The sequence below is a fragment of the Chaetodon auriga genome, chromosome 4, assembly GCF_051107435.1.
Source record: "Chaetodon auriga isolate fChaAug3 chromosome 4, fChaAug3.hap1, whole genome shotgun sequence".
NCBI classification, from domain to species: domain Eukaryota; kingdom Metazoa; phylum Chordata; class Actinopteri; order Chaetodontiformes; family Chaetodontidae; genus Chaetodon; species Chaetodon auriga.
Window position 1 is genome coordinate 8,278,837 of NC_135077.1, and position 13,829 is coordinate 8,292,665.

The following is a 13,829-nucleotide window of genomic DNA, read 5'->3' on the forward strand; positions in this document are numbered from 1 at the left end:
AGTAAAAAAAAAAAAAAAAGCGAAAGAATTCCCTCCAGACTCTCCTTGATTCCCAGCCAACACAATCGAGGAAGTCTGTGCTGACTAGCTGCTGCTGCTCCCTCCTTCTCCCCTCCTCTCACCTCCTCTCCTCTCATAGTGGGACCCCCCCCTCCTTCCTGAGAAAGTGGGACTCCCTCCCCCTCCCTCCTCACTCTCTCTCTCTCCCCTCTGAGGATTTAACTCAGCTCGGAGTGGAGCTGGCGGTCACAGTCGTGCCCTGGATTGTAGCGGATAGTGAGAGCAGCCCTCCTGCAGCCTGTTAGCCCAGCACCATGGATGTCAAACTGCTGGCACTGATGGCTCTGCTGGCCGTGGCCACACATGTACCAGCCTCCAACGGTGAGTCCAGGAGAGGGGCGGGAGACTTTTAACGGTTCACAGAACATGTTTAACCATACGAAATGTGACAGTCTTAGAGATGGGGAAAGGATTTATTTGCTTATGGAGTCTTGATGTTCAGGTTTCTATCATCTTATTTCAATCTCTGCTGTGTGGATTATTTTTTTTTTAAATATCTGCATTCAGTCCATATTAAACCAGATGAACAGCTTAGATTCCCTTTGGCTTCATGTTTTAACTTCTTTTCCGTGATCAAAGCTTCATTTTTGTCATTGTATGTAGTTCTCTCAGGTTTTACACACTTGAAAATTCATGATTTGTTGAGATTCATTTGTTGTAGAAAAGAAAGAAAGACCCCTTTTGGCAAAGCTCATGTTGCACTTGTGGTTGTTCAACTGCAGCACTTTGATACACTGCTTTGCTTTGCTTTGTTACATCTCATGTTTCTCACCAAGATTAATCTTAACTCTTAGTTCTCTGTGACAGCAAATTGCGGAAAACCTGCCACTTGAAGATGTTGACTTTGACTCTGGGAAATTCTGAATTGTGACATTTTATTGGCCAATGCAAATAATAGAGAAAATAATAATAATCAGATTAATCAATAATGAAATTACTGGTGGAGAAGTTAAACTACAATATACTCTATTCAGTAATCTCCTGTAGACTTTTGTCACATTTTAGCGATTTTTATGTAATACATGAGCAATAAATGTGGTTGTAACTGTCCCAGTAATCATTATATTCAGTATTTTGTGCTATAAAATCTTTCATGTACTTCAGGAGGAGTCGAGTTCCCACAGTGACCCCACAATAATCTCCCTCATGTTAACCCTGGTAGGAGACAAGCCGGGCTGTTGAGTCGCCTGGCCGGCGTTATGCTAAACTTGTTGTTTCGGCCCCAGTAAGACCCCTGATTGCATATTAAAGAGTGAGGTCTAAGTGCATGTATTTGTCTTTTCCCTTTGCTTTCTTTTAATTAGTTTCTAATTAGGGATAAACAATGCGGTGGTGATAGCAGTGGATGCTCGCTTCAGGTCCTGGTGCTGCTTGCTGCATAATGATCCCTTAGTTTGCATGAGAAAAGACCCCGAACGGGTGTGAATCATTAGGCTGATATTACTGAGGATTTAGCCATTTGTGGCAGGACATTTGGTGTTGCTTTACAGACATGAATATCAATAGGAATATGCTGAACCCCAGAACAAAGGTCTGTTTTACTTAGATGAGATGTGCTTGATTTAGTTCATTTCTGTGTTTATCTGGGCAGGAAATGGCTAATACAAAGAATGAGTTGTTGCATCTTGCAAAATAACTAGAAAACGAGCCCCTGCTTTGTGACCTTTCATGATTTTTTGACACTCTGCAGCCTTAGCAAAGCATTCTTCCTCTTTTAAACCGTGTGTGTGTAATATATTGAGTGAAGCTCTCTACAACACCAAGGCCATTGGGATGGAGTCCTAATTTAAAGTTTTATTGCAGGGTGGTTCTCTTCATCTTTCCACTGACATTTTTACAACCGTCATAATTTCTCTTGAAAATCTGTATGCTTTTCAAAAATACCATCAGTTTGTAATTGCATGTACTCGCAGTTATTAGCGTGCATCTGTGGTCTGCTGGGCCCCCACAGGCCTCCACGGCAGCACAGGGGTGATTTGTAATCATTTTAAGAATGTACTTGAGGTGATTTCTGCAGAGTCCGTCTGAGCCGCTGAGTGCTGCTTCATAAAAGAGGCAAATATTGGAAATTGAACGTCAAGGACCCTCCTCCATTAGAGTGGCTGGGCTGAATGCTCCGGGAGTGCAAAGCTGAAATTCTACATATGCGTGTGTGTGTGTGTGTGTGTGTGTGTGTGTGTGTGTGTGTGTGTGTGTGTGTGAGAGAGAGAGAGAGTGAGAGAGAGAGAGAGAGAGAGAGAGAGAGAGAGAGAGAGAGAGAGAGAGAGTGGGACACTGGTCATTAAAGGTTCTAATCTCTTTTTAATGAACATGTTGTGCATAGCAATAGCAGGTAAACTGGTACATTCCCATGCTTTGTAAAGGCTTGTTACAGTAGATTAAACATGCTTTTCATTTGTCCACTGAGGAAAGTGATGCATTTCATCACAACCAAAGCAAAGTAGAAGCCAGTGTGTTTAAATTTAGATTTTAATTTAAGTTGATGTAGATTTTTAAAATCTCATACAAACCGGAATGACCCCTTCTCTGTTTCATCAACAATGAAACGTTTACTTTGTTCAAAGGAAAATTGAGGCGTTTACCACACAGCAGTCTCTTTATCTGCTTCCAAAAAGCAGAATATTTAAAATAATTGACTTCATAATCTGCAAAAATGCACCTTGAGTTCTGCCACATTTTACTGATGAGTAGCACAAGTGTTACACAAAAAACTAGAGTTATGCAGCATGTGTGTAAATCAGTGTTCTTGTGAGCTGAACAGCTGAAATCACTCCTTGTTTCCTCAATGCTGAGTGTCTTATGAATGGAGTCTGCTTATTTTAACTGCTTAATGTCTTGTCTTGTAGTTTCCTGACTATTTCCTTCGACTGAGCTAATTTGTACTTTTCCTCGTGCGCTTGCAGCAAAGCCCATCAGTCTGGTGGAGCGCTGCTGGTGTCGTTCCACCCTCAACACGGTTCCTCAGCGGTCCATCAAAGAGCTCAAGTTCCTCCACACGCCCAACTGCCCCTTCCAAGTCATGTAAGTAAATGAGTGGAAAATGACTGTGGTGACTAGCTTGAAGTAATGTGCTTCCTGATGTGAACGTTTGATGATGGTTTTCAGGCCTCTGACACTTACGTGCCTCTTTTAAGTTCAGTCTTTTAGAAAGTAACTGAATTATTTCTAGAGAAAGAAGAAGAAATCATGCCATTAAAGTCTCGCCACTATTGAAATTAATTTTCAAATTATTATTATTAAAATAACATCGAGCAAGTATCTGAAGTTTTATTTGGTGAACACTTCAGAAAATAATTAAAAAATTCAAATAATCACACAATAACACACACACACACACATTATATAACAGTGGATTTAAGAGCAACAATGGTCATAAATTAAACACTTCAAAATGTGAGCAAATTGTGTGCAATCCTGCCTCAAAATAAAAATGATTAATCGTAAACATTCATTTATTTTTTTCTGGTTAAAGGTGCTGAAAAAAAATCCTTGATTTGAACCAGTTTATTAATGAAACTTCCACAGTTTTGAGGTCTGTGTCACATGACATGAAATCCCTCTGACTTTTAAGCCTGGTGTTTCATTATTCTCAGTTTTTATATGCTTACTTTTTTACTCCTTCTTTCCCTCACATTTCACCATTTGATATATAAAATAAAAATAGCGCAGCGTCGACAGACTGAGAGTGGATGTGAGGTTTGGTGTTAATATCCTTCTATTCTTTCCCTGATGAGCGGCTCGAGTCTAAAACAACACGATCCTCTCAGAAAGAGGAAAGCAGTGACGGCCGGAGCTCGAGGGGGCCATTTATGTTTTGTAAAGGAAGCAATAATTAAGGGTCAAAGTGATTACCTTTGTATTTCTGCTGACCTCCTGTGTCCCCCATTCACTTTTTTTATTTCCCGCCCAGCAACATTGAGTATAATGTCACTGGTCTGGAACACATTAACTAAAAAGCCTCATTCATGTGTTCGTAGTATAAAAAAGAATAGATGGCAGAAGCCTCACAGCCAAAAGGCCAAAAGGCTGTGGGGCTTTTGCCAAAAAGGCGGGGAGGGGGGCTGGTGACTGTTAGTGAATGCAAAAGGTCAGAGAGGACACACGGCGCTCCGGCCGAGCCACAAACTCCCTCTAACCTCCCTGCAGAAAGCTGCCAGAGGAGTCAAAAAGCCTGCAGAGCTGCTCCGATATCTCTATTGAGGCAGATGAAAGAAAACCAGTAACACTACACCCTGCCCCCCCCACCCCCCACCCCCCACCCCAAGTGTCCCACCATGCGCCTTCATTCGACCCCCCCACCCCCACCCGTCCCAGCATGCTGTTGGTATTAACTTGCTGTGAAGTAATTACTACCTGCTGCTTGTGGAACTCCGGCCCTCAAATTCCAGCCAAGTCAATTAGGGTTTAGGCTCTCAGTTGGTCACCCAGACAAGCAGACAGATAAACAGGATGAGGGGAGACACATCAAAACAGCACAGAGCTCCCGAGCGGATGAGTTGGCCACCCCTAATAAAATACAAGGGAAGAAGGGGACATCCCTGGAGGAAAAGCCAACACGGATCCTGTTACTGAGCTGTTTGGCCTCCTGACTCTCATGTTAGTTTGAGGGATTTGGGCCTGATGCTTGGATTGATGCTCCCGAGCTGCTCTTTTAAGTTTAGGGACCATTTGCTCATTTGCTTGCGTGTGTGCCTCTACATGGGGTGAGGAACAGGGGAGGTGGCATGTTAAAGGGGTATGAGGGGGGTTCAAATTGAATCAGAGAGCAGTGAAGAGGCAGAGAGGAATGTGTTTAATTTGCAGAGTTGTGTGACGGAGAGATGGAGGGAGGAGAAAGAGGAGCCGCGAGGCGAGACGCCTCTTGAGTTGTTAACTCTCATACACGACCTTTTGCCACCGAGGTGTGATATCCACATGTTCGGAGGGGGCGAGACCCCACTGGCTGCCCCCTGTTCACCCCAGCAGAGCTGAAACCCACCAGCAGTGTCTGATAATGGAACAAATCCTCTCCTAAGTATTTGGCTCAGCTTTCCATCAACAGGCCAGACTTCACTCACTCAAACACAGACTCTGTGACCTCAGAGCTGTTCATCATCCAGCCACGGTCGTCCTGAAACCGTGCTTCAATCTCACGCTGCAGAGAATATCCAGTCTGATGAACGTGATCGACCAACATCTCAGTTGTGAAATCCGATTTTCCTCTAAAGAAAAATTGCATTCTTTTTAAGGAAATCAATTTTTCAGTTTATAATATTTATACTCTCTTGTATTAAGGTGACAAGATGGAATCACTCATTTAAAAAAAAAATTGAAAAGTCTGTCACAAAGACTCATTTTTCACATAACTATTAATTATTTGTATAGATTTTTACTTATACAAATCAAACAGCGATAGAGAACTTTTAATAAAATGAATAATAATGATAATAAAATGAAATTACCTTTGTTTAACTTAATTTATTTGATTTTCATTTTACCACAAAAGCTTCATTGAGGTAAATTCTCATTTCCAACAGTGGTCTGGACAAAACAGGCAGCAGGAACAAATGAACAACATGTAACACAAATATGGCAAAAATCTGAATTAAACGGGGAAGAAATTATACGTAAATGAGAATTCAAATACAATAAAACATCCTCACTATAGTGAGGAAGAACTTAAACATAAATCCCACTGAGATTCTATAGAAAAGTTCTGTCGTGCACAAACATACTCAGAGCTTTACAGAGCTGTTTTCCACTGTCTTAAAATAATTGTGGCAGTTATAATAATGTCTGCAGCAATGACTCAAAATGCAACTTTCAATGGGTGGGAATCAACACCATTTAGGAGCGAAGATCAAGCGAAGATGATATTTTTTATGTGGCGTGTAGAGGCGGCTTTGCTGAACATGACGTGAGCCTCCCCTCCCCGAGTGGAACCAGAGAGGTGTGATTCCTCACCGCAGACCGGAGGCTGACAGCCTGTTATGTGCAGTAATCCTCTGGTTATTAGCTGGGGTGTGTTGTAGGATGTGCTGAGGTTTTTAGAGCTTAGCTGAGGTGTCTCTGAGCTCAGCCCTCGTAAACCATATCAGATATTATCCTGACGTATTGTCTTCATTTCAACATCAAGGGTCCAACCGTAAGAAAGGCAGATATTTTTATTTTATGTTATGATATGCACTAATAAAGGAATTTGGGTTCCCCTTTGGTTAAAAATAATAGCGGTTAGCTGATGTTAAATCAAGCAGCACCGGTGTGATTTCTTGCTCCTGACATTAAGCTGACAGCCTGCTGGAAGCAGTAATCCTCTGGCTGTAACTGGGATGTGTTGTAAGATGTTCTGTGGAGATGAAGTTGAGTTTAAGTTGAAGTGGGCTCTCATAAAAAAATAAATTATATTATTGTGATTTATAAGCCATAAAGAAGCTTAAGTTGAAGATCTTTAGAGCATTATCTCTTCAGCTTCAATAATGTCACCTCCCAAACATATACATGGGCTTTATCGTGCCGTGGGGAATTATAAATGTTACTTGTGGCGCCTTTAGGTTTCAAAGACCATACCAGAGGTTTGTGTGTTTGGCTTTAATAACTGTAAATTGCTTATATTGTACATTTCGGTCCACCATTATCCATTTTTTTTAAGTTCATTTTCCTACATCACAAAAAGACGGTCTTCTCTATTCACTTCAGCTGTTTATGCATCAACTTAAAGAGAGTTGAAACTTGTTGAGGAAGGTAATCATCAGGGTTATGAGTTTGTCACCTTTATTTTGAGTCAAATTCATGTTTATTTGTGTCTGGTGCTGCAAAATTATGCTGGTTCATTTAAAAATTTTCCCACAGAGTGAAAATGTAGCACTGAAAAGATGGAGGGTGATAGAGGGTTTGTTGTGATGAATTACCTCTATCATGCAAGTTTCTCGGGGTCCTGGCAGGAATTAAAGTTGAGAAATCAACTTAAAGCATGCTTTGAAGCAGAGGTTCTCAAACTGTGAGGAGGAAACTGAGGGACAGTTGAAGGGAGGAGGCAGTGTGAGGTGAGAGGCAATTTAGGTTAAAAATCCTTCGGGCCCGACCGCTGAAAGAAGTGTCGAAATTCAGAGCTTTGCCAAATCTGGACGATTCAGTGTGACTTACACTTTCTGAGGATGTCATTATCTTTGATATCCATCACAGTAAGCATCCATAAATCCTCTCCAAGGCGCTGCTGGTGACTCCAGAACTTACCCAGCATTTTCATTGTGTTTCTGATTTTTCTTCAGTGTGAGAGGAATCATAAGCTGCTAATAGCTCATTCAGCATACTTTTAATGGTGTCAAAGCAAATATTGTCTAAAAGCAAAAGCTAACCTACTGTGTCCAAAGCAACATGATGCTTCATCTTCGAAAGCATTATGAGACCGCTTCAGAACTTAGAGCATAATTAAGACAAAGAATAACGTAATGGTAGGAGTGATAAAAATCAATTAATATTTACTTTTTTCATGTGTCATCAATAATTCATAGAGTAGCCAGGGGTACTGGGGGTGCTCAGCTTTGTCTGAGGGAGGGTCCACAGTGTTAGACTTTGAAAATCCTGGCATTGGAAAATAGTCTAAAATCTTTTAAAATAATAACAAACTTTATTTATAGAACACCGCAGAGCTGCAGAGCTAAACATGCAAAACCATCTGTGTGGTCCCGAGGAGGCAATTAATCACACAAACAGCTTGGTTCCCTTTTCAAATATATGCCAGAACAGAAAAACTAAACCCACCTGCTCAATCAAGGAGAAAAAAAAGTGGAAACCAAGAGAACTAACCAAGAGACTCCAGTGAGCTTGTTTAAGGATCCCTGTTAATTAAAATGCCAGTCACATCTCCTTGAGGTTACAGAGAGGTCTTGTTACAGTTTGGTTGACCACACAGCTAATAAAGTAGATACAATCTCTGTACTGTGCACCATCACCGGATGTTCGGCTACAGAGTGAACCCTGAGGTGAAAATATTTTCTCCAGCACATGTCTTTGAACCTGGTTTACTGCATGTGAGTTTGGATTAGCAAAAAATACTTTGCTTGTTCTCTATCTCTACTGCTCCTGCATCACATGGACACTGGTAGAAGGTGTGAAAGCAAATAGAAACCTGGATGATAAACTGTGAAAGTCACACAAAATAATCACTGCCTTGCAGGAAATTTTAGCAGAGATGCTCAGAATGCGGAGTCTGATCCCCCAAATTCTACTTTTTTCTCCTGCAGTGCCAAGCTGAAGAGTAACAGAGAAGTTTGCATCAACCCGGAGACCAAGTGGCTGCAGCAGTACTTAAAGAACGCCATTAACAAGTAAGAAAAAAACCTCCTCACTCTCTGTGCAGACACAAGCATCGCTGACAACGAAGTGAAATACAGTTCTCTTCTCCGCTGAGTTTAGATCTTACAAAGAAAAAATAAACCAGTGTTACAAATGGCCATTGCTCAGTTTCCTGCCGACAGTTGCTCTCTGAAACCACTGATGTGGTTGATGTAAGCAGCTGAGTTATTATCTGTGAAATAATTAGTGTCCAGTAAGAGCAGAGATAAATCTGCTCCTGGTATGTCTGCTTCCTCCTTTCTCATAAGCATGTGTCTGAGACTTCAGCCAAGACTGCAGAGGAGTCAAATGTTCATCACTTTCACCCTCTCAGCCCGTTCACAGTAGTAAATGCATGTAATTATATGTTTATTGTATGTTTAACAAAACTTTTTTTATTCCTAACAAGCAGTTTCCACATAATTATCATCACTAATTGCACATCAGCGACAGAGTTGTCACGGTTGGGGAGCAGCATTGTGGGTGAAAGTACTCATAGTAAAAAGTGCAGCACCTCGTTCAGTTTTTAATGAGCTATGCGGTTAAAATTTGTGCATTCCTCATAAAAAAAATGCTCCCAACATGTCTGGTGGCTGCATGTCTGCTTCTTTAAACACCATAAACACTTAAAGCATAATGTGAAAGCAAACTATAAAGCAATTTATGGAGTTTATTGTTTGTTAAAGGACCTGCATGAATACAGATTTTCTTTTTTTAAATGTAGCCTTGTCCTGGAGTTATCAGTTCGCTGAGGCTGACGTGGTACTGCAGCAAACAGCAAACAGTCAGACCGTAAAACAGTAACTTTTCATGTTCTGTCTACTATATGTATTTCAATGCATATTGTAAGCAGAGACTATCCATCAAACATCAGCCAAGAAAAGACTGTCCAGTGTGTCCAGCAGGAGCTGTTTGGAGTTTTGTCAGTGAGGTTTTATACAAAGCAAAAATATGAAAATGACTAATAGTGCAGTTGCAAGGTTTAGCATGGGACCATAGTTATGTGTGTTTGCACTTTTTAGGCGCTCATGAATGAATGCTGTGAGAGTAACGTTGAAACACACCACAGTCCTGTGTTCCAGCTGTGCTCTTAGGTATAAGAGAAATAGCCAAGAACTCTCACTGTACATGAAAGCAATAAAGTGTGTGCGTAGAGGCTTCCTCATGGGGGAAGGGGTGTTTTAGCGTGGCTGCTCTTTGTCAGAATCACCCTTTTTCATGTTCAGTAACTGTAACTCATAAATTACATTTATATGCTATGATGTTCACCTATCAAAACTGTTGGCCCACACCTGAGGCCCCTAACAGGCCCCAACTGCTCTGCTGAGAACAGGAGTTTTCAACAGACTCCTGCACATTCATTCATGTATGTCAAACACACATTACCATTACCGTTCATGTGCCACGCTGTTTCCCAATTCCTTTTTTAAAGGAATCATGATCGCTGTCTGGATTATGTACCGCAGCATTTTCTTTTCTTACGTAGGAAGCACCACATCAATGTAGTTGATGAGGTTTGTTACTCACTAATTGGTTCATTAAATGTCTGCGCTTGGCCAGACTAACCGTTATCAATTGACATTTGTGGGTTCTTGTGGGTCTCATTAAGTTAATCCATTGGTGCTGATCGCTGGTACGGATTTTACCATCTGGTCTTCTCTCTTTCTTGCTCGTTTCAGTCTCATAACTTCTCCTTCTGCCTCTCTCTCCAGGGTGAAGAAAAACAGACGACGCAACAACAAGAGAAACTAAACACTAGGGAAGACATACCTGTCGTCAGACCTGGCATCCCAGGGTCAAACCTGTATACCTCCCTGTCACTGCTATGGATGTATGTAAACACGCTGTATGTACCTGTCCGCCTCTCTGGACCGCTTGCAGAACCAGCACTTCACCGCCAAACCGTGCCGTCCCCGCACCACCACCCATCCCTCTGGACACCCACACAGTCACCTCCAACCCTCCACGTTACCACCAAGTGCAATTATACCTTTAGCTTCATGCTGACGTCAGATACACGTGTGTGAGTGCTGGGTGATTGGCACAGAAGTGTGTGTGTGTGTCTATGTTACTTTTCTGTGGGGAGTCATCTTCCTTATGGGGACAAAACATAATTTCCCCATATGTTCATCATTAAATTTCAGATTTGAGCTAAGGTTTTGATAAAGTTAGGTTTAATTTAAGGTTAGTCTCCACGAAATGAATGTAAGTCTATGTAATGTCCCCAGAAATGAAGACAACATGATTCTGTCTGTGTGTGTTTGTGTGTGCATGTGTGTGTGTTTGAATATGCTTCACGCAGCCATAAAGGAACAATTTGAGCTTTCTGCCTCACACACAAGGCTTTGTGGGTAATGCTGCCTTCACTTCAGATTAACTCCAAACACAAGCTACTGAAACATTCACAGAAGCCTCCTCAGAGGAGTTCGTCGGCAAGTTCTGTCTAAATACCCCAAATGTGGTATCATTGACAAATGGAAAAGTGAAAATGATCTGCTGTACTTACAGCAATACACTTACTTCCACATGAGTGGCTTTTGAAAAGAGTGAATCTACTTTATATTTTAAAGACAAGAATTTGGGATGGTGGTGTTACAGACTTTAATGTGAAGACTTCTGATGTGAGGTGAACTTGGCATTACTCCAGGGGCAGACACAGAGAGGCTGGCCAAAGGGGTCACGAGCCGTGACCTATCAGGGCAGGCCATGCTGTCTTCAGGCTTCCTGCACCATCAGGAACAAAACAGATGGAAGCTCACACACACTGCTAAGAAACAAGCACTGATCCTATGGTGCTATATATTCAGTATAAAGGGCCAGAGCCATCGACATCATTATATTTCACTGTTTATTTTATGCAAGATTAAGATGGGATGTTGTGACCCTAATGTCTATAAAGACACACGTTTTTACCAGTCACACAACATTTAACGCGCTGTTGTTAGAGTCTGATATGAAAGATGAAATGGAAAACGCTAAGGCCATACTGTACCGATAAAGACTATAACGAAGAGGAACACAACACTTATCAATGCAGCTTTTTTATCGATTGAACATATCAGTAAAGAGAAGACCAAATATTTATAGAGTAAAACATGCAACATGAAGAAACCTCAAAAAGCATGACTTTGAATTTCATTTGTTGTTAGAAAAAGATCATTTTTTACGTCAGAGGGACTGTAGGGAAATGTATATCATGCATATTAATTGAATCGCAGTATTTTCATACCAACACCTGTCCTCGGGAGGAATGAAAAGCTAAAAAACTGACGCCTAAAACAATGACAAATGTCACAAAGGGAATGTTCACAGCGGCAAAAAGAAAGTCCCTGATTAGCCTTTTTTTATATATATTTGAGCCACTTTATTATCAGATGTCTTTTAAATGTAATTGTTTTATTTTTGTATTGTGTATAATCTTACTAAATGCTTTTTTTAATGCAATGTACAGCAGGCAGCAGATACTACATGAAGGCTTGGCCATAAAATGCGAGAAACAGTGTTAAACTTCATTTTTAAGGTTTCATGCAATATTTCACACATGTGTGATGGTTTGTTTGAAAATGTGCTAATACACAATATGCAACACGTTCCTTTACCAAAGGAATAAAACACTATTTTTATCTTTTTTTTTACAATGTGGATAAAACAAATCAAATATCGTCTTCCTGGTTTATGCTGTTTCGTTGTCGACCAATGTGAGATGTAACAAAGGTGAACCGAATAAAAACACGTCAAGTCCGACACACAGCGACCGAAAACAAAAGCTGCTGTCATTGTGTTACACAAGTCAGGAAACTATTCAGCTCAGCCCACCAGTCGTCCCCGTCCAACGCTCGGTTCGATCTTTGTTGAGTTTTACTGAGGTTGATGTATGATGTGTCAATAGAGTCACTGAGCCAAAGCAGAACAAAACCTTTGAGTTGAGATCCAAGCGACCAACATGTGCTTTCAATCTGGACACTCCCAGCACCCCACGGGCTTTCTTTTCAATTTCACTCAACCGCTGCCATGCAGCAGAATCAGAGCTGTTTTTTTTTCCCTGAGATTGCGATGGAAGTCCTGGTGCTTGTGGTCATTGTTATGGTCTCTTTTCTTGTTTTGGTTTACATGGTCTATTTGCTGAGTGCCTGATTATAGGTGATAAGTGTATCAATTTGCAGCTAATGTTGCAATAATCCTGTAAGTGTAATTCATTTCCCGTGAATGCAATAGAAGTTAATGGACACTCATTTTATATTATTATACTAATTTGTTTAAACACAATCTAAAATGCTCCAGGTTCCGAAATAGGCTGATATGCAGTGACAAATTTCTAATTTTACATCTTTTTATTAACTCTAGACAGAAGATTGTGTTGTCACTTCTGTAAACGTTCTAATGGATGTGATCATTATCTGACTAACAGGAAAGAGACGTATTAGCTGTGGTGAAATTTTATTAATCACACTATTAGCAGCATTTGTGTCATTACTGATCTATGTTAATGAGTTCTATTAATCTGACTTTAAGTGCTCTTCTGTTTCATGCTGGGGCCCCTGTGGCACCATTTAACATTTCAGACAAACATTTACTCCTTTAACATCGTGCATGAATTAAAAGTGAATCAAAGTGGGTGCATGTGTTCTACTTTGGACCTCGAGACAATGTGAAATAATTTTATTTCTTTTGAGGCAGCTTCTGACACATACTCTTCATTTACCTGAGATGTATTAGAATATTACTCTATGTATTGTCACTGTTGGTAAACCAAGAGGCAGTATTTCAGCCATGATACTCAAGCCCTTTTTTCAATAAAGACATATGAAATTAAATCAGTTGTATCTGTGTCTTATCTGTCATCTTGAAGAGTGAACTCAGGAGAGTGCAGATCTCCGCCAGGCAAACAGTAGGAATATAGGAACAACCATGAAGAGGAGCAAGAAGCAGCAAGAAGCAGCAGTATCACAGCAGAATCACAAGGGGTCCTTGAGGATACGCCCATAAATGTGCACAAAAAATACAATGCTGATGGGTGCAATAGTTTGTGGGATTAGCTGCACACACACATACACACACACAAACACAAACACACAATCTCCTCCAGGTTTACACATGGCAGACATCAAACATGATGTTCATTTGTAATATTTCATTTATTTGAAGCTACATTATGTGACAGAGAGGTTTCAAAACAAACTTACAGCAAAATATCTTGGATACAGTATCAGCTATCAAGTTGTCCTGGCTGACCTGTCAGCAGAAAAAAGCCTTTTAACACATCCAGCAGACATGGAGCAACACAAGCATCCCATTGGAGTCGAGTTTCTGCCCAGTATTCACTTTCCTTTTACTTTTAAATTGTTCCTCCAACTCCTGAGAAAAATATCTGGGTCTTGAGTTTATTAGATGATGGTCGACTTTCTTTACTGCTGCCTGGTTCATTTTAGCTCCTGGCACTCCGTTTGTCTCTAAAC

The 13,829-nt window shown here is 40.8% G+C and overlaps 1 protein-coding gene across 1 annotated transcript; it reads left to right on the top strand.

Moving 5' to 3' along the window:
* Positions 1-244: 244 nt before the first annotated feature.
* On the top strand, positions 245-13,187 carry cxcl12b (chemokine (C-X-C motif) ligand 12b (stromal cell-derived factor 1)). Its single transcript, XM_076729366.1, has 4 exons — positions 245-381; positions 2,964-3,081; positions 8,283-8,366; positions 10,086-13,187. The coding sequence occupies exons 1-4, from the start codon at positions 315-317 to the stop codon at positions 10,123-10,125; spliced, it is 309 nt and encodes a 102-aa protein (XP_076585481.1). The 5' UTR covers positions 245-314; the 3' UTR covers positions 10,126-13,187.
* The last annotated feature ends 642 nt before the right edge of the window (positions 13,188-13,829 follow it).